Genomic DNA, 21,202 nt, shown 5'->3' on the forward strand with positions numbered 1-21,202 from the left:
CGTGGGTCATTGGGAAGCCCAAGGGGTCGGATTTCAGGTGTAGCTGGCTCTAGGGTCTCCCACAAAGGCCCCAGAGTCAATCTCTGTTCCCTGTGCAAGCATAACCTGCACACAGTGTAGCTGAGATGCGTAACCCAATGCAGACAGGCGGGGCTGCAGGAGTCAGGAAGGGACGCGCAAGGCAGCTCAGCAGTGGCAGCGGCACAGTCCTGCCCCTCCCGGAGGCCAGGGCTCCTGGCTCCCAGCCAGGCCCTCAGGGCTCCTCTCACTGGACCTTCCCCACAGCCGCTGTGCAGGCGCAGAGGCTCAGCCCCAGAGGAGGAAACTCCACGCAGTTGGTCACACACCATCAGGCTCCAAGTCCAGTGGGCCTCACCACAGAGGCTTGCTTCTTTTCAGCCATGACAGAGTCATGTGTGTGTGTGTGTGTGTGTGTGTGCACGCGCGTGTGTGTGAAGAGGTGGCAGCAGCAAGTGCAGAAGGACTCCCAGATAAAATGGGACTTTCAGCTCATTTCACCCCCTTGCCACGGGAGGGGGACTGTGCTTGGCCAGGCCAGCACCACTGTGATTTCCCTTCTTCCCCCCACCCCGACCCAGGACCCACCTCCATTATGCGGGCGAGCTCAAAACACTTGCTCACCAGATTCTGTCTTCTCTCCAACAGGTTCAGCCCACAAGAACTGTGAGTGTCAACTCAGCCCTGATGCTCTTAGAATGAGGTGTTCCGGGGTGTCTACTCCCAGCCCTGAAGCTTTGAGAGAAACCTGGTTTCCCAGAGCCCGGCCAGCTTTTACTTCTTGGTCTGATGGTGCCTTGTGAAGCCCCCAAGCCCTGTGGCCCCTTCTCAGCCATTCAGACTCTTAGGGAGGCTTCAACTCTCTCCTTTCCCTGGTGCCCCCAGCCTGCAGTATGGACTGCAGCCACCCTGCCTCCGCTCTCTCATCCCCTACGTGGCTGGGAGCACCGAGGATACAGGCTGTGCTTATTATCCTTATTGCAGTGACCCCAGAATTGGCTTATGGCTCCTGCTTCAAGGCCACGCTGGGCACCACAAGGGCCCCAGCGGCAATCAGAAGGGGGTGCTGCTTGTCTCTTTGGGTAGAAGAACCATGTGTGCTGAGAGAGGTGGAGCAAGTGCCCAGGGCTCCAGGAGGGCTGCCCACTTCCAGTGGGATGGGGTCTGGGAAGGCCTCAAGGAGGAGGTGGCTTTTTAGCTCTTCCTTACACAGGAGGTACCATGCTGTGTAAAGGCCTAGGGGCAGGAGTGCTGGGACTCCAGGAGAGAACTTGCTTGCAGAGTCAGGTACTCGAGTATGGGAATGGAGAGAACAGTGAGAGGCCAGGAATGCTGGGTGTCGGAACAGCGTTTCACAATGACCCAGCTCCAGAGGTGCAGAGAAGATAGGAGGAGGGGACAGTTATGGTGATGATGACAGGGACTAAGTGTCCACTGTGCCAGCACTGTATTCTGAACTTTCTGGGCACCTTCTGCAATCCTCACCACAACCCTAGGCAGGTGCTGTACATACCCCCATTTTATAGATGAGGAAACTGAGGCTCAGAGAGGTAAAAATCTCCTGGCCAAGGCAACATAGCTCTCAGGGGCAGAGTGGGAGTCAACCTCCCCTTGTAGTCTGGAGCCCACCCTCTCAACACACCTTAACAAGAGAGAGAACCTCTGGGTCCCCCTCTCTATTCCTGATCTAAACCAATCCCCTCATTTCATAGTTGGCAAAGCGAAAGGGAGAGATTTATGGCAAGTCACACAGCAGATTCCTGAAACTGGCCCAGGTTCCCCCAGACCACACCCCTCCAGCGGTCAGCTGCATGCCCCGAGCAATAGCGCTGGGCTTCCCAGAGGGGTGGAACAGCTTAGGAAGCCCCCAGAACCCAAACCCACACAGCAAATCACCTGCCCTTCAGTGGCTGAGACCCCTGGGCCTCCTCCCCCATGTCCAGTAGCTTGACCGTGAAGCCTGGATGGTCAGAAAATCAATTTGAGAAAAGCCTGCTAAGCTGGCCTGTTGACATCGGGTTTGTCAGACTAAGCGCAGGTGATCAGGCCCCGGGCCAGCTCCAGGGTGGTCCCCAAGGCCTGAAACAGCCCGTCCAGCAAGATGAGACCCTCTGGACTCTAAAGTAAATTGGGCTCCCTGTGGGGAGGCAGGTGGCCGGAGGTGGGGCCCCAAGACTCATAGGAGAAGAGGACCCCTCCCAGCCTCACCCTCCACCAGCACTTTGGGGGGGGTTCTGTCCAGAGGGCTGGGCAGGGACATCCGGTTCACATGCCAGGCCCTCTCTCTAGACACTTCCTCGGGGACATCTCCACCCCTGGCCCTCACTCTCTGGTGATGATGTCCCGGTTGGAGCTCTGGTTACACCCATCAGGCAGATGTGCGGGAACTCAGGGTGGAGGGTTGAGAGCCTAGGGTGGGCATTCCACTCAGATCATCAGGGCCACCCACTCCACCAGGGGAGCCCTGGTGCGGGTGGCATTCACTCCTAGGAAAGGGCGCGTTTACCTACTCAGAGGAACCAGGGGCTTGCTGAGCTTGACACTAGGGGCCGTGTCCCCCCCTTAGCAGAGGGGTGCTTGTTTCTGATCCCCACGAAGCTCCCCTCTAGGCTGGCAAGGGCGTGGAGACCCTACTCACCCAAAAGCTCTAGGTGATCATTCAGTGAGGACTTATTGAGTGCCTACTGTGTGCCAGCCATGGGAGTTATGGTGAAGATTTAACAAGACAGTAAAGAAACAGTGCTCACCACAGTGCCTAGCACACAGCAAGGCCCTGGCATGCGCTGCATCTTTAGGAAGCCTGCGGGTCTGCTCCAAGCGCCCCTGGCGTGGCTCAGCTGGACGCCTGGCCCGGGGCTGGAAGAGAGCAAGGCCGCTGGGCCACAGCTGTTCCTCTGCAGGTGAAAGCGCTGTAACTCCCCGTTTACTCAGTCCTCCTAAGGGCAACTTCCAAACTGGTAGGTGGTGTTAAAAAGAAACAAACAAACACGCGTTAATACAAGTTGGAAACTGCGAGGCTGATAGCACACGTGCCACCTCGGCGGCTGTTTGATGGCCCGTCTGCCTCTCCTGCCTTCTACAGGGTCTGCCTGGGGAGGGCCACATGGAGAGGATATAGGGCGTCATAGCAGCCACAGAAACCAGAGGTCTCACCTGTTGAGTCCTCAGTGGGCTCCAGAGACCATGCAAAGCCCAGCGGGACGTCCCAGAACCACCTGCCTAGTCCCTGTGAGTCCCAGACATAGTAGGTGCATGGAAAGAGAGTGACAGGAACAGCCAATAAGCTCTGAACACTAACCTGCACTCATTAAGCCCACACACGACCCAGTGGGGAGGCACCATGATTAGCCCGTTTCCCAGCTGAGGGACTGGATGTGCAAGGAGGCTGAGGACCTGCTCAAGGAACCCTGGTTAGTGGGACACGCGCCCACCGCCATGCTGGGCCCCCAGGGACTTGTCCACAGGGGCCTCTGAGAGCTCAAAAGGCTGCTGTGGCTCAAGAGGAAGTTCACAGGAGAATCCCCTAATCACTCTGGAGACTCTGGTCACTAACCCACCACTCACTGTTCCGCACACAGCTGCCAGGGCGTGGAGACAGCCAGGCATTGAGTCCGGGCTGAGGCTGGGATGGGAAGCCCGGAAATGAACTCTGGGTGGTCAGACGCATGTTATCCTGTGTCTTTATGGGGTTGTTGGAGACTCTGTGGGAGCCCAGAAAGGGGCAAGTCCGTAGACTTAGGTAGTCAGGGAAGATGTCTCTGGGAAGAGGCCCTTAGCCGCCCTCCACCCTCACTCCCCTACCCTCCCACCACGCCCACCCCCAGCTCCCCTCCTCCTCCAGGGCCTCCTGCCACCACCAAAGCTGCTGCGTTCCCTCCCCAGCTTCACAGTTGGTGAAGACCAAGTGTGGCCTCAGCAAATCGTGCCCAGACAACTTCTTTGCGTTTAAAATCGTCAGTGGGGCCGCCAACGTCGTGGGCCCCACCATGTGCTTTGAGGACCAAATGTAAGTTTCTGGCATCTCATTACTCTCATGCCTTCATTCATCAGCAAGTGCAGAGGCCTCAGGGTGGCCCTGAGACCAGCCCACGCCTTCCACACACTTCCTTTTACTCTGGGTGGGTTAGTCAGACATAATAATAATCCTGATGGCTTGCGAATCTGCCAGTGCTTCCTAGGGGACTTGCAGCAGCATCTCCCTTGCACCCCAGCACTCCTAGAGGTGGGCGATAATTCTCCCCTTTGTAAAGAGAGGAAACTAAGACGCAGAGTTACTCAGCTAACCATTGGTAGAGCCAGATGTGAACGCAGGTCTGTCTGACGGCCAAGCTGCTGGGCTTCCTGTGAGGGGCGTGCCTCACATGTTCAAGATCAAGGCCAGGCGTCAAAGCCCAGAGGCAGCGGTGCCAGGGCTTGGGCCCTGGTGCAGGACAAAGACTGTGTGCCAGGCTTTCTAGGTAGAGCAGCAAGTCCACCCCACAAAAGAAGCCAGAGACAGGAATCTGGAATCTGAACCTAGCTCCACATTGCTTGGGCAGAACAAGGAGACTTGCCGATTCGTGCGCCCAAAAGCCCAGAGACAGTGGCCATCAGAAACAGCCAAATCCAGGGGTTCAGACCAAGTCTCAAGGCTCCCTCTCATAGCACCTTCAGCTCCGCATGCCTCTGTCATTGGGTTCGGCTTTCTCTACTGAAAATGGACTTCTTTATATGGTGAAGGAGGGTGGCTACCAGCTGGGTTGACCCTGTCTAGCACCGCACTGGGAAGAGCTTCCCCTTGTGAATTAACCCTGTGAAAGTCCTGGGACTGGGGCTCATTGCCTGGCCTAGGTCACGTGACCACGCTGGCCTGATCACTGTGATCAGCGGCACAGCATACTCACTTGTCCAGGCCTGGGAGAGAGGTCGGTACTGAGAACCTCCTGGCTAGAGACAGAGAAGGACAGTTTTCAAGGACACCAGAGGACAGGATACTGGGCGGCAGGAACACAGCTGGGCTCCCCTTGGGGACCCCAGACATGGCCGGACTCTGCCTTCCTCCTGGCCTGGGGAGATGGGCTGGCCGCTTCTCCAACACCTCCCAGCCCCAGGCAGGGACCCTCCCTCTTCCCCAAGCAGACTGTTCTGGTCCAAATGTGCCGTGAGAGACTCTCAGAGAATCCAGCCCACTGCTCATTTCCAGGAGAAAGGAGATGGCCCACATGATGCTGTGTATCCTCTGACACCTCTGCATTGCACCGTGTGGGCCCTCTCAGAGTTCCAGAGTCTGGAACACACAGTCCTCATTACACACTCAGGACCAACGGTTGCCTTCTGTTTCTCTCTTTTCCTTTAGGATCATGAGTCCTGTGAAAAACAACGTGGGCAGAGGCCTGAACATCGTTCTGGTGGATGGTGAGTAGCTGACCCATTCCCAGACAGCCTCCAGCATTCTCCTAAGCCTGGCTGCGCCTGTGGGAACAGGTCTAAAAGACCAGGTCTACCCCACAGGCGCAGCCAGGCCCCTGCCTGTGTACCTGTCTCAGGATAATCAGTTCAGTTCAGTTGCTCAGTCGTGTCCAACTCTTTGCAACCCCAAGGACTGCAGCACGCCAGGCCTCCCTGCCCAGCATCAATTCCCAGAGTTTACACAAGCTCATGTCCATTGAGTCAGTGATGCCATCCAACCATCTCATCCTCTGTCGTCCCCTTCTCCTCCTGCCTTCAGTCTTTCCCAGCATCATGGTCTTTTCAAATGAGTCAACTCTTTGGATCAAGTGGCCAAAGAATTGGAGTTTTAGCTTCAATATTGGTCCTTCCAGTGAATATTCAGGACTGATTTCCTTGAGGATGGACTGGTTGGATCTCCTTGCAGTCCACGGAACTCTCAAGAGTCTTCTCCAACACCACAGTTCAAAAGCATCAATTCTTCGGTGCTCAGCTTTCTTTATACTCCAACTCTCACATCCATACATGACCACTGGAAAAACCATAGCCTTGACTAGACAGATCTTTGTTGGCAAAGTAATGTCTCTGCTTTTCAATATGCTGTCTGGGTTGGTCATAACTTCTCTTCCAAGGAGCAAGTGTCTTTTAATTTCATGGCTGCAGTCACCATCTGCAGTGATTTTGGAGCCCAAGAAATAAAGTCTGACACTGTTTCCACTGTTTCCCCATCTATTTGCCATGAAGTGATGGGACTGGATGCCTTGATCTTAGTTTTCTGAATGTCGAGATTTAAGCCAACTTTTTCACTCTCCTCTTTCACTTTCATTAAGAGGCTCTTCAATTCTTCACTTTCTGCCATAAGGGTGGTGTCATCTGCATATATGAGGTTATTGATATTTCTCCCAGCAATCTTGATTCCAGCTTGAGCTTCACCCAGTCCAGCATTTCTCATGATGTACTCTGCATATAAGTTCAATAAGCAGGGTGACAATATACAGCCTTGACATACTCCTTTCCCGAGTTGGAACCAGTCTGTTGTTCCATGTCCAGTACTAACTGTTGCTTCTTGACTGGATTTCTCAGGAGGCAGGTCAGGTGGTCTGGTATTCCCATCTCTTTCAGAATTTTTCACAGTGTGTTGTGATTCATACAGTCGAAGGCTTTGGCATAGTCAATAAAGCAGAAATAGATGTTTTTCTGGAACTCTCTTGCTTTTCAATGATCCAACGGATGTTCACAATTTGATCTCTGATTCCTCTGCCTTTTCTAAAGCCAGCTTGAACATCTGGAAGTTCAAGGTTCACGTATCACTGAAGCCTGGCTTGGAGAATTTTGAGCATCACTTTACTAGCGTGTGCCAGTCAGTCCGTCAGTTCCGTCGCTCAGTCGTGTCCGACTCTCTGTGACCCCATGAACCGCAGCACGCCAGGCCTCCCTGTCCATCACCAACTCCCAGAGTTCACTCAGACTCATGTCCATCAAGTCAGTGATGCCATCCAGCCATCTCATCCTCTGTCGTCCCCTTCTCCTCCTGCCCCCAATCCCTCCAAGCATCAGTCTTTTCCAATGAGTCAACTCTTCGCATGAGGTGGCCAAAGTACTGGAGTTTCAGCTTTAGCATCATTCCTTCCAAAAGAACACCCAGGGCTGATCTCCTTCAGAATGAACTGGTTGGATCTCCTTGCAGTCCAAGGGACTCTCAAGAGTCTTCTCCAACACCACAGTTCAAATGCATCAATTCTTCAACGCTCAACTTTCTTCACAGTCCAACTCTCACATCCATACGTGACCACTGGAAAAACCATAGCCTTGACTAGACAGACCTTTATTGGCAAAATAATGTCTCTGCTTTTGAATATGCTATCTAGGTTGGTCATAACTTTTCTTCCAAGGAGTAAGCGTCTTTTAATTTCATGGCTGCAATCACCATCTGCAGTGATTTTGGAGCCCAAAAAAATAAAGTCTGACACTATTTCCACTGTTTCCCCATCTATTTCCACTGTTTCCCCATCTATTTCCCATGAAGTGATGGGACCAGATGCCATGATCTTCATTTTCTGAATGGTGAGCTTTAAGCCAACTTTTTCACTCTCCTCTTTCACTTTCATCAAGAGGCTTTTGAGTTCCTCTTCACTTTCTGCCATAAGGGTGGTGTCATCTGCATATCTGAGGTTATTGATATTTCTCCCGGCAATCTTGATCCCAGCTTGTGCTTCTTCCAGCCCACCGTTTCTCATGATGTACTCTGCATAGAAGTTAAATAAGCAGGGTGACAATATACAGCCTTGACAGACTCCTTTTCCTGTTTGGAACCAGTCTGTTGTTCCATGTCCAGTTCTAACTGTTGCTTCCTGACCCCCATATAGGTTTCTCAAGAGGCAAGTCAGGTGGTCTGGTATTCCCATCTCTTGAAGAATTTTCCACAGTTTCTTGTGATCCACACAGTCAAAACCTTTGGCAAAGTCAATAAAGCAGAAATAGATGTTTTTCTGGAACTCTCTTGCTGTTTCCATGATCCAGCGGATGTTGGAAATTTGATCTCTTGTTCCTCTGCCTTTTCTAAAACCGGCTTGCACATCAGGAAGTTCACGGTTCACGTATTGCTGAAGCCTGGCTTGGAGAATTTTGAGCATTACTTTACTATCGTTTGAGATGAGTGCAACTGTGCGGTAGTTTGAGCATTCTTTGGCATTTCCTTTCTTTGGGATTGGAATGGAAACTGACCTTTTCCAGTCCTGTGGCCACTGCTGAGTCTTCCAAATTTGCTGGCATATTGAGTGCAGCACTTTCAACAGCATCATCTTTCAGGATTTGAAATAGCTCACCTGGAATTCCATCACCTCCACTATCTTTGTTCATAATGATGCTTCCTAAGGCCCACTTGACTTCACATTCCAGGATATCTGGCTCTAGGTGAGTGATCACACCATCATGATTATCTGGGTCATAAAGATCTTTTTTGTATAGTTCTTCTGCGTATTCTTGGCACCTCTTCTTAATCTCCTCTGCTTCTATCAGGAAGGATATGCTTCTCAGGAGGACACACTGCTCCTGTGAAACATGACCCCATCCTAAAGGCCATCCCAGCTTAAATCAACACATGTGAAACCACAGGGGACAATGTGAGGCCACAAGCTGAGTGCACACCTCCACTCATTCATCAGCAGGGTGATGGCAGCTCCTGCAGGCCAAGCCCTGCACGCATGGGGTTCTGGAAGTCAGCTGTGAACCAGGACAGAACTTGGCTTGACGTGTAGGCGTCCACGAGGTTCACAGACTATCAGAAGGTGGTGAGCACGTGTGGAAGAAAAGGAAACACAGCTCTGGGAATGGGACATAGAGCTGGCAGCGGAGGTAGTCAGGGAAGGCTTCCAGAGGGAGGTGATGGTCAGCTGAGGGCTGATGGGAGATAGGGAGTGACCAGGAGAAAAGAGGAAGGCACCTTCCAGGCAGTGGCATCACTGTGCAGGATACACGGAAGGGAGGAGAGGGGCGTGGGGGTCCACACGGGCTCTGTCTGGCTGTAACACGGAAGCAGGCTGGTGGCAGGTGAGGCAGGGCCAGAGAATGAGGGGCTAAGCGTCCTACCAAGAAGTGTGGACCTGAAGCAGAGGGAACTAGGGAGTCTCAGAAAGGCTTTGAGTAGGTCCTGAGGGCCCAGCCCTGCACCCAGAAACCTGCTTCTAGCTTGGAATAGGGAGGCTGGAAGCAGGGAGACCCAGGGAGGCCAGCAGTCTCACTAACCCTGCCTCTCCAGTAGGTGGGGAACAGGCAGCCGGCCGCAGGCCAAGCCTGAAACAGGGACATCCCTCCCTCCCCACCCCTCACAAAGCCCAAAGATGAAAATAACCACCGATAATACTGTGCGTGCTTAGTTGCTTGGTCATGTCCAACTCTTGCAGCACCATAGACTGTAGCCTGCCAGGCCCCTCTGTCCATGGGATTCTCTAGGCAAGAATACTGGAGTGGGCTGCCACTTCCTTCTCCACTAAGGGCTATCATTTAGGGAGCACGTACTGAGTGATGTGTTCCAGCTATGTCACTGACCTTCTTCTCAGTGCTAACATCCCCATGCTCAGCATCCCCATTCTGCAGGTAAGAAACGAGCTCAGAGAGACACAGGATACACAGCCGACAGAATCAGCTAGATTTGAACCCAGATCTGGCTGACTCCAGGTCTTAATCACTCAGCAAAACTGCCCCCTGGACTAGAGATGTCTCCAAGCACGTGTGCAGCGCCCCCTGCCGGCCAGCTGTGGAAAATCTGACAACATTCTCAGGGCCTCTGGAGTCTCCTCGAGCCAGAACAAAAGGATTGCTAAAGATAGTGGTTCTCAACCTTTTAGACAGCAGGGATTCCTTTGAGAAACTACCCAAACTACACCGCCTTCCCCTAGGTCCAGAAAAATTAATAAATGCATGGGATCACAAAAGCAATTTCACAGACTCCCTTCCAAGAGCCCCAGGTGAAGTGCCAGAAGGGACTGGGACACTAGTGGCTCCAAGAATTCAGGAGGAGCTACAGTGAGAGCCTGCCCCTACCCGGCAGAAGAGCTGCCACTATCCAGGCCCCTGTCGCCACCCTCCTATCAAATCCGCAAACAGAATTAGAGGGAGAGGGCACAGTGACAGCGAGGATAGAGCTGCCATCCCCTCTGCAACACCCCCATCTAGTGGCCAAAGGTAAGAATTGCATGTTCCTCCGGAACACCTGATTTCCTGTAGAATTTGGACCGTTTGCAAAGCTCACAAACGCAATCTGGGTCACTGCACTCAGGACACTGAGTACACGTCAGCCCACTGCAAATCCCTTTGCCTTCAAGAGTCGGAGGATTCACATTGCAGGCTTCCTAGTTTAGGTGAGAATAATAATGATGACTGTATTTTCTTAGTTACAATTTTGCAGGTAAGATTTATATTGCATGCTCACAATTTAAATACATCTCATTTAGTTCCCACATCCCATAGTACCGATGCAAAAATTCAGGTCAAATGCTAACTCCTGCATTAGGAAGTGGCAAGGCAGAACATCAGTCTAGATTGGTTGGATTCAGCTCAGTTGCAGAGATTGTCACCACTGTGTACTCGTGCCTCTCAAATCAGCCCAGTGGTTACAGGGCACCTAATCTGGTCCTAGGGCTTCCCTCATAGCTCAGTTGGTAAAGAATACGCCTGCAGTGCAGGAGACCCTGGTTCAATTCCTGGGTCAGGAAGATCTGCTGGAGAAGGGATAGGCTACCCACTCCAGTATTCTTGGGCTTCCCTTGGGGCTCAGCTGGTGAAGAATTCCCCCGCAAAAAGTAGCCATTTTCCACACAATGACAGGCAGAATGACACGTTACAGCTAATAATAATTCTGCTCTCTTATCCCTTAGGAACCAAGGGAGCGGTGCTGACGCAGAAATCTTTCGACATGTACTCTGGAGGTAGGCCCCTCTGTTGGTCCCGAAGTTGAGTGTGGGCTGAGCTGCTGCCTGTGGCATGGAGGCCACTCGTGTCCCAGGGAACTTGGCTCCTATTTTCAGAGATACAACCAGACAGTGGCAGAAGGGGCAGGGGGGTGGAGGGCCGTCCCGCTGCCTTTGAAACCCCTTGCTACTGTCTCACTGGGCTTTCCTGATGCAGACCCTAAGACCAGGATGTGAGGAGGTACTGTCGGACAGGCAGTAGGGAGTGGGGGAGTGAGCCGGGGAACGGAAGTGCAGCCAGTACAGGGCGTTATCCAGCCAGGGACCACTGTGGGAGCTGGTGCCTCAGAGATGCTCCGAGGGGCGAGAGAGCTGGCGTGGCTCTTGGCTCTTCTCAGGCTTCTGGCCTGCCTCAGGGCACAAGGGAGGATCTGGAGGCCAGAGAAGACCTTCAGGCCAAGAAACGCTGGTGCTGGCAGTGGGAGGCCAGGGCGCGGGCACGCAGGGTGGCTCCTTACAGACAAGAGAGGCCTGGGCCCTGAGAGGACTGGCTTCTGCCAGGACAGGTGAACTGAGCTCAGCCTCCTGTCAGCACTGAGCTTGACTCAGTGTCCCTCCCTGTCCCTGCAATCATAGGGCCAGCTCGCCTCGGGCATCAACGTGCTGAGCATTAGACCGCCCAGCCCAGAAGCTCATCACAGAGCGCAGAGCCCTGCTGCTCTCAGCCAGCTGAGTTCTTCTATCCTCAGTCTCCCATCTCCACCTCCATCTCCAGGGAGAACCTGCCTCACTGCACCCACCTAAGTCCATGAGCCCAATTGGGGAGACACCACCAAGCAGGAGAGAGCAGGAAGCCCTCTTGGCTTTGCACACAGAGCAGGGGCTGACATGTGGGAGATGGAACTCTGACGCCCAGAAGTGACGGCAGACGGTGTTTGGAAGGCGACCAGTGGCAGCATCCTTAGAGACAGAAGTGGGGACCCATGCCATAGGCTCAGGGCTCCCCACCATGGCCCTCTTCCAGCCAAGTCCCACCTCACAGATAGGGTCTGCAGGGCCAGAGGGTGTGCCCCCTGGAACCTACATCAGGGCCCATTCACTCCTGCTCCAGGCGTGCCCCCACGCTGCAGACATGCCCGTAAGACTGAGGGCAGCCCGGCAGTGACTGCTGCTGGAGGGGAGAGTGGCAGTGATAGAGCGTGGGCAGGCCGGGCGGGTTGTCCATGCGCACGCGTGCAGAGCCCCTCCCGGAGCAGGATGGAGTGGGGGGCTGGTGAGAGGAGAGGGGCAGACCGCAGACTGAGGGCAGGGGCCTTCCTTTTTCTCCGTCCGGGATCTTGCAGATAGTCAGGGTGGCCGGGGCCAGGTTATGGAAAAGGTCCAGTGTCTGGATTCAGAGATTTCAGTCTGTGAGACCCGAGGCGGGTGACATCTCTTGAACATCAGTTCTGTCATCTATAAAATAGGGGTCGCCATAGAGTCTACTTCATGAGACGGATGTGAGAATTAAATGATATTCTGCAGTAATCTGGGGGAGAGGCCCAGAGGGGCTTCACCTCCCTTCCCCCCCACCATTCCATCACTGTCATTCAGAAGCAAGACAGTCATCTGTCAAAATGGAGAGGGGAAAAAAACAAAAGGATAAACCAAATTTTATAGTGCCTTATTATAAACATGGATGTAACCATAAGTCATGTATGGATGTGAGAGTTGGACTATAAAGAAAGCTGAGCACCGAAGAATTGATGCTCTTGAACTGTGGTGTTGGAGAAGACTCTTGAGAGTCCCTTGGACTACAACGAGATCCAACCAGTCCATCCTAAAGGAGGTCAGTCCTGGGTCTTTACTGGAAGGACTGATGCTGAAGCTGAAACTCCAATACTACCTCATGCGAAGAGCTGACTCATTGGAAAAGACTCTGATGCTGGGAGGGATTGAGGGCAGGAGGAGAAGGGGACAACAGAGGATGAGATAGCTGGATGCCATCACCGAGTCGATGGACATGGGTTTGGGTGAACTCCGGGAACTGGTGATGGACAGGGAGGCCTGGCGTGCTGCAGTCCATGGGGTCACAAAGAGTCGGACACGACTCAGTGACTGAAATGAACTGAACTGAGCTGAACCATAACTGATGGGGAACCAGAAACAGAAGCCTTTTGAGAGCAAGTCACCCCTTCCCACAGAAGACCAAAAGAAAAAAGAGAGAGATGGTGACTTTTCGGAGTGAGAAGATAGTTATCAGAAGGCACACTTCGTTCTTCCGAACATCCGCTCTTCCTCCCAGACAAGAGCCAGAGTTTGATATCTGGTGACGGCTCAAGCAAATGAGTGTTTCTTTCAGAGCTCCCACTTTTGTCTCAAGAGTTGAAGGCCGCTGTGGTGATTGACTGGAGGCCTCCATGTTACAGACAAGTTGGCGGCTGGGCTTGCTTGGGGGACTTGACTTTGCCTCTGAATTCAAGGGATCCCCACAGAATCAATAAGAATCAGGGCAGCTTCCTGGGCACGCAGCCTGTGAGCAGGACGGTCACACAGGGCCTCTTGCTTAGAAGAAACTTGATTCGATGCTCCGCCTTCACTGTCTTGAAATGATTAATAATCTTTGCACAAAAGGTCCACATTTTCATTTTGCACTGGACCCGAAAGATCACATAGTCAACCCTGCTAGTAGTTGTCACTCTATTATAATGCACGTACTGTAAGCCCAGAGGTATCATCACCTTTGATCTCTGCAAAAATGCTCTGAGCAGGGCTATTGATCATCCTCGTTTGACAGCTGTATCCCCGGCTTTGCCCACCAGGCCACTCCTGCTTGTACTTTCTCTACCATTCAGGAGCCTTCTGCATAAGTGATGCTGTACCCAGGGTACTATTTGTATTCTCAGTATGTTCATTTAAATCAGCTGACTCTCTCTTTTTTTTTTTTTTAACCTAAATAAATAGATCTTAAAAGGAAATTATATCACTGCCCTAAGTTGAAAGCCATTATCATTTTTTATGTAGGGAAGGTGACCATAAACATAAGCACAAAAAAAAAAAATTATCTGTCACTGAAGCAAGCTGCAGGCTGATGCCTCCCCAGGTGCTGTGCGCAGACCTGCTCTCTGTTCATTCCAGAGATCTCGCAAGTGCGGGCATGCATTGGAGATGCAAAGAGAGACTTGCTGCTTGACCTAAGCTGGAGAGTTGTTCTCTCTGTAACCAGAGTTGCCCAGTGGGCACACCCTCTAAGTCAGCACAGACAAGCTGGGTGCATCTGAAACAGTGTAGAAGGGGGCAGCTGGCCGTGTGAAAAGAGCCCAGAGCCCTCGAGAGGACTGTGCTCAGACCCTGGGCGGAGGGTAGACCCCCAGAGCACTTGCCCCAGCTGCAGCTCAGAATCTCTAGGGAAACACTCAATAGCCAGAGGCCCCAGGCCAGCTGAACGAGGGTGCCCTCACTCTCTGCAGATGGAGCTCAGCGTCCGGCCCCCCGGACCCCCCCAGGATCATTAGGGCCAAAGGAGAAGATGAGGATGGCCAGCCATCTTTCCCCTAAATGACCAGCACTTCGTTTTCGTTTCTCCCCCAGATGCTAGCCTCCTGGTAAAATTCCTTAAAGAAATTTCCGGGAACATGCTGGTGCTGGTGGCCTCTTATGATGACCCAGGGACCAAGTAAGTGGGAACCTCCACCTGCACCGTCCCTGACGATGCCAGGGATGCACAGACAAGGGGGAGAAGTGAATCAAACACTTACTATATGCAAGCCCTCTCCCAGTATCCTGCGGCTCCAGCTTCTGGCAACTTCTCCTAAGGAACCAACCAGACAGGCACACAAAGAGATGTTCTGGGGGATTCATGACAGTCATAGTCACAACAGGGAAAAAACAGCCAATTAAAATACGTTAGTTAAAAAAAAAAAAAAAATGGCCACCCTCTGTCTGGTAATAGCCAATTGGTGACAGAAATCATGATGTATGGCAACGTAGAATGTATTATTATATAGACATAAAAGAGAAAATACTGCATCAGAAATTATGATGCAGAAAATATTTACGGATCTGGAAGAATGTTCACTCTTTAGCATTAATTTTTTAAAAATCAGGTTACAAAAGCGTCGGTATAATCCCACAGTGCATGAGGGAAAAAAACGAAGGAGAGATAATGAAATTTTACAATGATTATGTCAAGGGCAGGTGAGACTGTAAGTCATTTTTACTTTGTGAAGTTCCATATTTCCAAGTGAACCTGCATTATATTTGTAAGCAAAAGCAGGACCATTTTAACTCCTCTCCAGCCTTGCGGGGTGACTTTTGGAGGGGTGTCCTGGCTGCTCCCCACTCAGAGCTCCTCATTGCCACCCACACTGGAGGTGGGGCGGAGGGGAGCCCAGGAGATGCTTCCCCTTCTCCCATCCCTCCTCACCATCCTCTCTGGTGCCCTGCAGGATGAACGAGGAAATCAGGAAGCTCTTCTCCAACCTGGGCAGCACCCACGCGAAGCAGCTGGGCTTCCGGGACAGCTGGGTCTTCTTAGGGGCCCAAGACCTCCAGAGTAAAAGCCCCTTTGAGCAGGTGAGTTCCTGGCAGCCTCCTTGTCCCAGCGAAGGGGGGATGGGGGGTGCAGGGGATGATGCCAGGGATGGAGAGACAATGGCTGGGGTGGCTTGGGAAGAAAACACAGGTCAGTGTGAGGAGAGCCACCCAGCTGTTGTTCACCCCAGAGGTCAGGATGTCCCGACTGGCTCCTTCTCCAGTAGGAAGCAGCCTCACCCATTGTGCAGGGAGGTGGGTCCTGTATAACTACATAGATAAGTAGATAAGTACCAAAAAGGAGAAGGGAAAGGGGGGAAAAGATGAAAGGAAATTCAGGCGTGGAGGAAAGGGAAAGGAATGTGGAGATGAAGCTCCTGTGATGTGACTGGGGAAGGGGGAGTCCAGAGCCGAGAGCGGATGCCTAGCTTCTGGTCCCCGCTGCAAGCCCCTCCTCCCCACCTGTAAAGGAGCAGGTTTGGCCGGGGGAGCCCCAGGTTCCCTTCTAAGTTCCCTGTGGAGAGGGTGAGCTTGCACAAAGGAGACACAAGGAGACCCCCCACATGAGTGTGTGGAGGTGTCAGGAGGGACCCATGATCTGAGCTCCACAGCCAGTACCCAGGGGGCGGCCCAAGCAGAGGGCACCTGGAGGCACCCAGTGGTGGGGCTTGAGGTGCACTCACCGGAGGAAGGGAAGTCAGTGGAGGGCTGGGGACCCCAAGGAAATGCTGTGCCTTGTCCCCTCCAATGCAGTCATCTGTGCATCCCCAGCTCAGAGCAATTCCGAAACCTGGGAGAACTGGCCAGGCCTTCCCAGCATGAAGCTGGCCAGTTTCTGGTTTTGAGAACATTCAGCTTTGCCAGGACCCAAGACAGGAAGCTAAGGGTCAGGCATATGGGACCACTGAGGAATGCAAACGCTGGCCTGAAGGCAATGGGGAGCCACGGTAGGCTTAAGCGGGAGAGTGACCAGATCAGACTGATAATAAGAAAGAATGTATTCAGCAAGTACTTGCTCTGTGCAGGCACGTCTGAGCAAGTGACCTGCAGGGTCTTATTTAGCCATGCAGACAGTGATCATGCATGACATCTCACAGACGGGGATCCAGAACCTTGGAGACGTTTTAACCGGCTTGCTCTGTGATAGGGACGCATGTCTCATCCAGGTCTGCAGCCTCCCCAAAGCCTTCCTGTCCCGATACTTTCAGAATGGCCTCTCTGGCTGTGTAGAGACAGCACTGTGGAAGGAGCACGCGTCTGAAGGCGGCCTGGAGGGGGCGGGGCTGCGGGAGGCAGGGAAGGGGCTGAGTTGAGCAGCCAAGTGCAGAGCTCCCGGGAGGTGGGCGGGGAAAGGGCTGAGCCAAAGTGGGCGGCACGGGGTCTTGCCTTGTTTGGAAAATGTTGGTCTGGTTTGTATGTGTGTCTTTCCAAGAGAACGTATTCAGGTAGTCAGAAATTGCTTTTTAAAAAAAAAAAAAAAAAAAGGAACAGTTTAAAGTAGCTTCACCCTCTGGGGGCAGGAGCTCCGAAGAGGCTTGACGAGGCACTGTTCCTCTTTAAAGCGCAGCTTCCAGACCCAGCAAAACTGGGCCAGATACAGCAAAGGGGAAGCACATAAGTAGAGAAAAGTCAGCACCACCTTTTCCCTGGTTTCTATGATCAGCTGGCTGCAACCCAACACCCAAATATGAACCAAAGACCCCCAAACTGATTAAAAGCATCCTGTCCTTTGTTCTCACGCTTGGAAAGCTGGGTTTTAGAGAAGCCGCACCTACAGTTTGTTTTTTCTTCCTAAAGGAAGGTTAGTTGGCCATAGTTCCTAGGTTAGTTAGCCATAGTTATCCCACTGGGAGATTTTTACCATTTACATCTTTCTTCCACAAATTAGCCTGAGCATTTTATGTTTTTTATTTTTTAATTTCATAATATATCTATTTGTTGAAGTATAGTGTTCCCGGTACACAGCAAGCAAGCTGATTCAGTTATACATATGCACATATATTATTTTTCAGATTATTTTCCATTATAGGTTATTGTAAGATACTGACCATAGTTCCCTGAGCTATATAGTAAATCTCTGTTGCTTGTAGCATATCTATTTTTTTAATTACAAATCTAGCATTCTATTTATACTAAGTCAAGCAAATAGAGTCAAAATATCACAAATTTTTTAGTCAGGCAAAAATTCATTTAGTTTTCTAAGATATATAGCTCATACATACTATTTGTATATGTGTATACAAAAGCTTTTCTACCACGCTTGATAAAAGCCTGAGCATTTTTAACACAGTCTCTTTTTTTTAAAAGAGCTTTATTGAGTATAATCGCCTTACAGTGTTGTTACTTTCCACTGCACAGCAAAGTGAATCAGCTATATGTGTACATATATCCTCTCTCTTTTGGATTTCCTTTCCATTTAGGCCCCCACAGAGCACTGAGTAAAACTCTCTATGCCATAAGTAGGTTCATTTTAAACATAATCTTAACTGATTGTATGCTCTTTGCACATTTCTTTTTAATATTAACATTACACAGTGGTTCCACCACTTGCCAGCTGGGTAGCCACAGGCAGTGACGTTGGTCCTCTGTGCCTCAGTTTTCCCATCTGTGAGCTGGGATGATAACAGTGGGCACTTCTTAGGCTACCGTGAGGATTAACTGCGTAAAGTGCTTTCTGCCTGACATAGAGCAGGCATTCATTAATGGCTAGAATGCTTCTTTTTTTTTTGTTGAATAGTCGATTCACAATGTTGTGTTAGTTTCCACTGTATATCAAAGTGATTCACCAAAGTTATACGTATATACATAAATCCTTTTTCATATGCTTTTCCATTATGGTTTATTACAAAATACTGAATATAGTTCCCTGTGCTATAGAGTAAAACCTTGTTGTTTATCCTATATATAATAGTTTGCAGCTAGCATGCTGCTTTTTATTCTTGTGGTTGTTATTTTAATTTTGGTTAGTATTATTTTTTATTCAGTATTGATTTACTGATAATGGGAATATTAAAGGCAGAAAAATGAAAGAAAATCTATTCACAATGCATGAATATATATTCTATTATATAAATATATTTTACTTAATTCAGGAATTTGTCTTGTTTGATTTTCAGATTTTCTCTAAGTTTGTGGTAAGGGTTAGTTGTTATTATTATAATAATTATTATTGTCATTTGGGATGTCCTAGCGGGGCTGAAGCCCTTCAAGCACCACTTCCCCAGTGCTTGGTGCCACACACACACCCCCCCCCCCAACCCTCCAGGGCCTGACAAGCAGTGACTAGACTCTGAAACCTTGGGCAAGTTGTCCTCCACCAGCCTCAGTTTACCTGTTTGTGAAATGGGCTAGAAATATCCCGCCCTCCCCCACCCCCATGGGGCAGTGGTGAGGATGAAATGGAGCCATTTAGGTTTCCAAGCACAAGGCAAGCACAGGCATGGGTCCTAACACAGTCGGTCTGTCTCTCTCTCTGTCTTTTGTCTCTCTAGTTCTTAAAGAACAACCCAGAAACGAACAAATATGACGGCTGGCCAGAGCTGCTGGAGCTGGAGGGCTGTGTGCCCCGGAAGGTATAGGGTGGCTGTGGCCCTTCCTGGGCTGGGGCCCGAGGCTGCTCCTGCCCAACCTAGGAATGGGAGGCCAGAATCACTGCGAGTCAGATGGGCAGGAGCTGACAGACGCAGAGAAGTGGGAGCAGCCATGGGACATGGAAAGTACTGAGGGCCCTCCAGGACTCTGCCGGCTTCCTCTGCTGGAAACAAAACCCTCCTGGGTAGACGCATCCTCTCCGGAGTTGGCCAGCGTCTGCGGGTCTTCCAGAGCCGGCTGTCTGTGGAGAGAACAGGTGTGCTTTCCCTAGAGGGACCGCTGAGTGTCGCTCCCGGGGGAAGGGCAGGACAGACTGCCTGCACCTGAGCACAATTAAACTTTATCTTTGATGATTTCGAACCAAATTTCCCACCCCCTTGCTGTGCAGCACTTCCCAGCGGGGTGGGAATGGACTAGACAGGGTTTGATCAGCCCCGTGTTCCCACAGGTCAGCAATGGTGACAGGTCCCTGGTTAGGCAGCTGGAAAGGAGGTTGGTTTTATAGGGATCTCATTTAGATATGAAAGCATATGTGGTTCCCAGCATGAGATGAAGAACCCCAGGAGCAGAGAGGGCTGGAGGGCCAGACACAGAGAACACGGTCTTCCACTGCTGTTTGAAAGAGAGCTGCAGAAAATCCAGAGCTGGTGAAGCGGGGCACACGGGGAGATCTGAGAAAGGCTGGAAGGAACAGCCAGGCTGCAAGGCTTCGGGGAAGACATCCTGGCTATCTCTGTGTGGGGATTTAGAGTACAGGTTGTTTATCTGGGAAGTGATTCTGGAAAACACCCATAATGGGCAGGGAAGTAAGACGGAAGAGAAGGCAGCCTAGCAGGGGTATATTGTCGACTCAGCTACCGCTGTGGGTGAGTGGAACTTAATCTCAGGGGAACCCCTAGGAATTGGTGTCAAACACACACCTCCGAGATCTCAGGAAAGGTGAGGGAGCTGGGGTGCTGCCCGTCGGCTGCTGGTGTTGCGAAATTCCTGGGCGCATCTAGTCTGCCCTACGTCGGGAAGAGCAGCCATCTGGACTCTGCAGAGAGTCCTTAGCCAAGAGATGTCAATACCAACCACGGGAGGCCACTGAAGTGGTGAAGCCCAAGGGATCTGGTGGTGAGACCCTGCTTGGGGTCTCTGAGAAGGGCCGGGGAGGAGCAGACCAAAGCCTGGGAGGAGGCACGGGGCAGAAAGCACTGGCCCTTGGGCTCCTGGAGTGTGTACCAGGGAGAGTGCAAGGCTCGTGGGGAGGACGCCCAGGCCCCAAGCACAGACATCCCGAGCGGTGGGACAGCAGAAGCCGAGTCCTGTGCACTCCACGGGTGCGGGGCTCACAGTTACCGAGCTCTGGGGACAGACAGGGCTTCAGAAGGGCCAAACGAGAGGGCCTGGGCTGGAGGAGGATGGAGTGTGGGAAGCTTCAGCAGGGGCTTTGGCAGGCGAGGGTGGGGGCTGCAGTTGCATGGGGTCAAGATCAGTGATCAGATCCTGGTAAGATGGCAGTGAGCAGGCCTGGCTAAGGAAGTCAGAAGGTGCCTGACCGGCCACCCTGCCGATGCCGCAGCCCTGTGCCTCTTCCCCAGGCATGGCAGCTCACTCTCGGGGGAAGTTTGCCAGCCCCACCCGACCACCTGCCCATCCAAATCACCCTGGCAGCACCGGCAGCAGACAAATTTGCCTTGTTCCTCCCTTTTTGTTCCAAGTGGAAGGCCCTCTCCCCACACCTGACATGCTGACAGAGGGCTGCCACTGCACCCCAAGTGCCCTTCCGTCCTGCCCCCCCAGGACCAACGGGTCAATCTTGGGGTGGGGGGGTGCTTCTGAAGGCCCTGGACTCTGAACAAGCCCCTCAGCCTCTCTGAGCTGACTCACTGTAATGGTGGTTAGCTGCTGCAGGCAAGGTGACTGGTCAGAAAGGCCAGGCCCAGCTCTGAGTGCGCTCTGCCACCCTCTAGCTGGACGAGCAGGTCATGTCACCTCTGGGCCAGAGCTTCCTTTGAGAAATGGGGGCAAAGGGCATCAGTCTCTCAGGGGCTTGTGGGCAGTAAATATGGTAAAGTAGCCATATCACCAGAAGTCAAAGAAGAACATATGTTTGTACAATGTTTGGGAAAACATCTGGCCAGACAGCCCCTCTGGGGATGAAGGTACAGGCAGTTTGCACTATTAGCAATCACTCACTACTCCTGTGTTTGGGATGTTTTTTCTTTTAAGACAAACAAAAATATCTCATAAAAGTAAATGAG

The 21,202-nt window shown here is 51.8% G+C and overlaps 1 protein-coding gene across 6 annotated transcripts in view; it reads left to right on the plus strand.

Annotated features, from left to right (window-relative positions):
• FAM3D (FAM3 metabolism regulating signaling molecule D) overlaps positions 1-21,202 on the plus strand; it is an 81,549-nt gene that overhangs the window by 56,914 nt on the left and 3,433 nt on the right. For 4 of the 6 annotated variants that reach the window (XM_060402288.1, XM_042236007.1, XM_012099781.5 and 1 more), the window contains 7 exons: positions 667-684; positions 3,901-4,024; positions 5,354-5,412; positions 10,821-10,871; positions 14,424-14,508; positions 15,281-15,407; positions 18,857-18,937. In XM_060402288.1, coding sequence (XP_060258271.1) covers positions 667-684; positions 3,901-4,024; positions 5,354-5,412; positions 10,821-10,871; positions 14,424-14,508; positions 15,281-15,407; positions 18,857-18,937 — 545 coding nt within the window. Of the gene's footprint in view, positions 1-666; positions 685-3,900; positions 4,025-5,353; positions 5,413-10,820; positions 10,872-14,423; positions 14,509-15,280; positions 15,408-18,856; positions 21,027-21,202 lie in introns of those variants that run through there. The other 2 variants (XM_012099784.4, XM_060402287.1) reach the window with 2 other exon arrangements.

This window comes from Ovis aries, chromosome 19 (assembly GCF_016772045.2).
Source record: "Ovis aries strain OAR_USU_Benz2616 breed Rambouillet chromosome 19, ARS-UI_Ramb_v3.0, whole genome shotgun sequence".
In the NCBI taxonomy this organism is placed as follows: domain Eukaryota; kingdom Metazoa; phylum Chordata; class Mammalia; order Artiodactyla; family Bovidae; genus Ovis; species Ovis aries.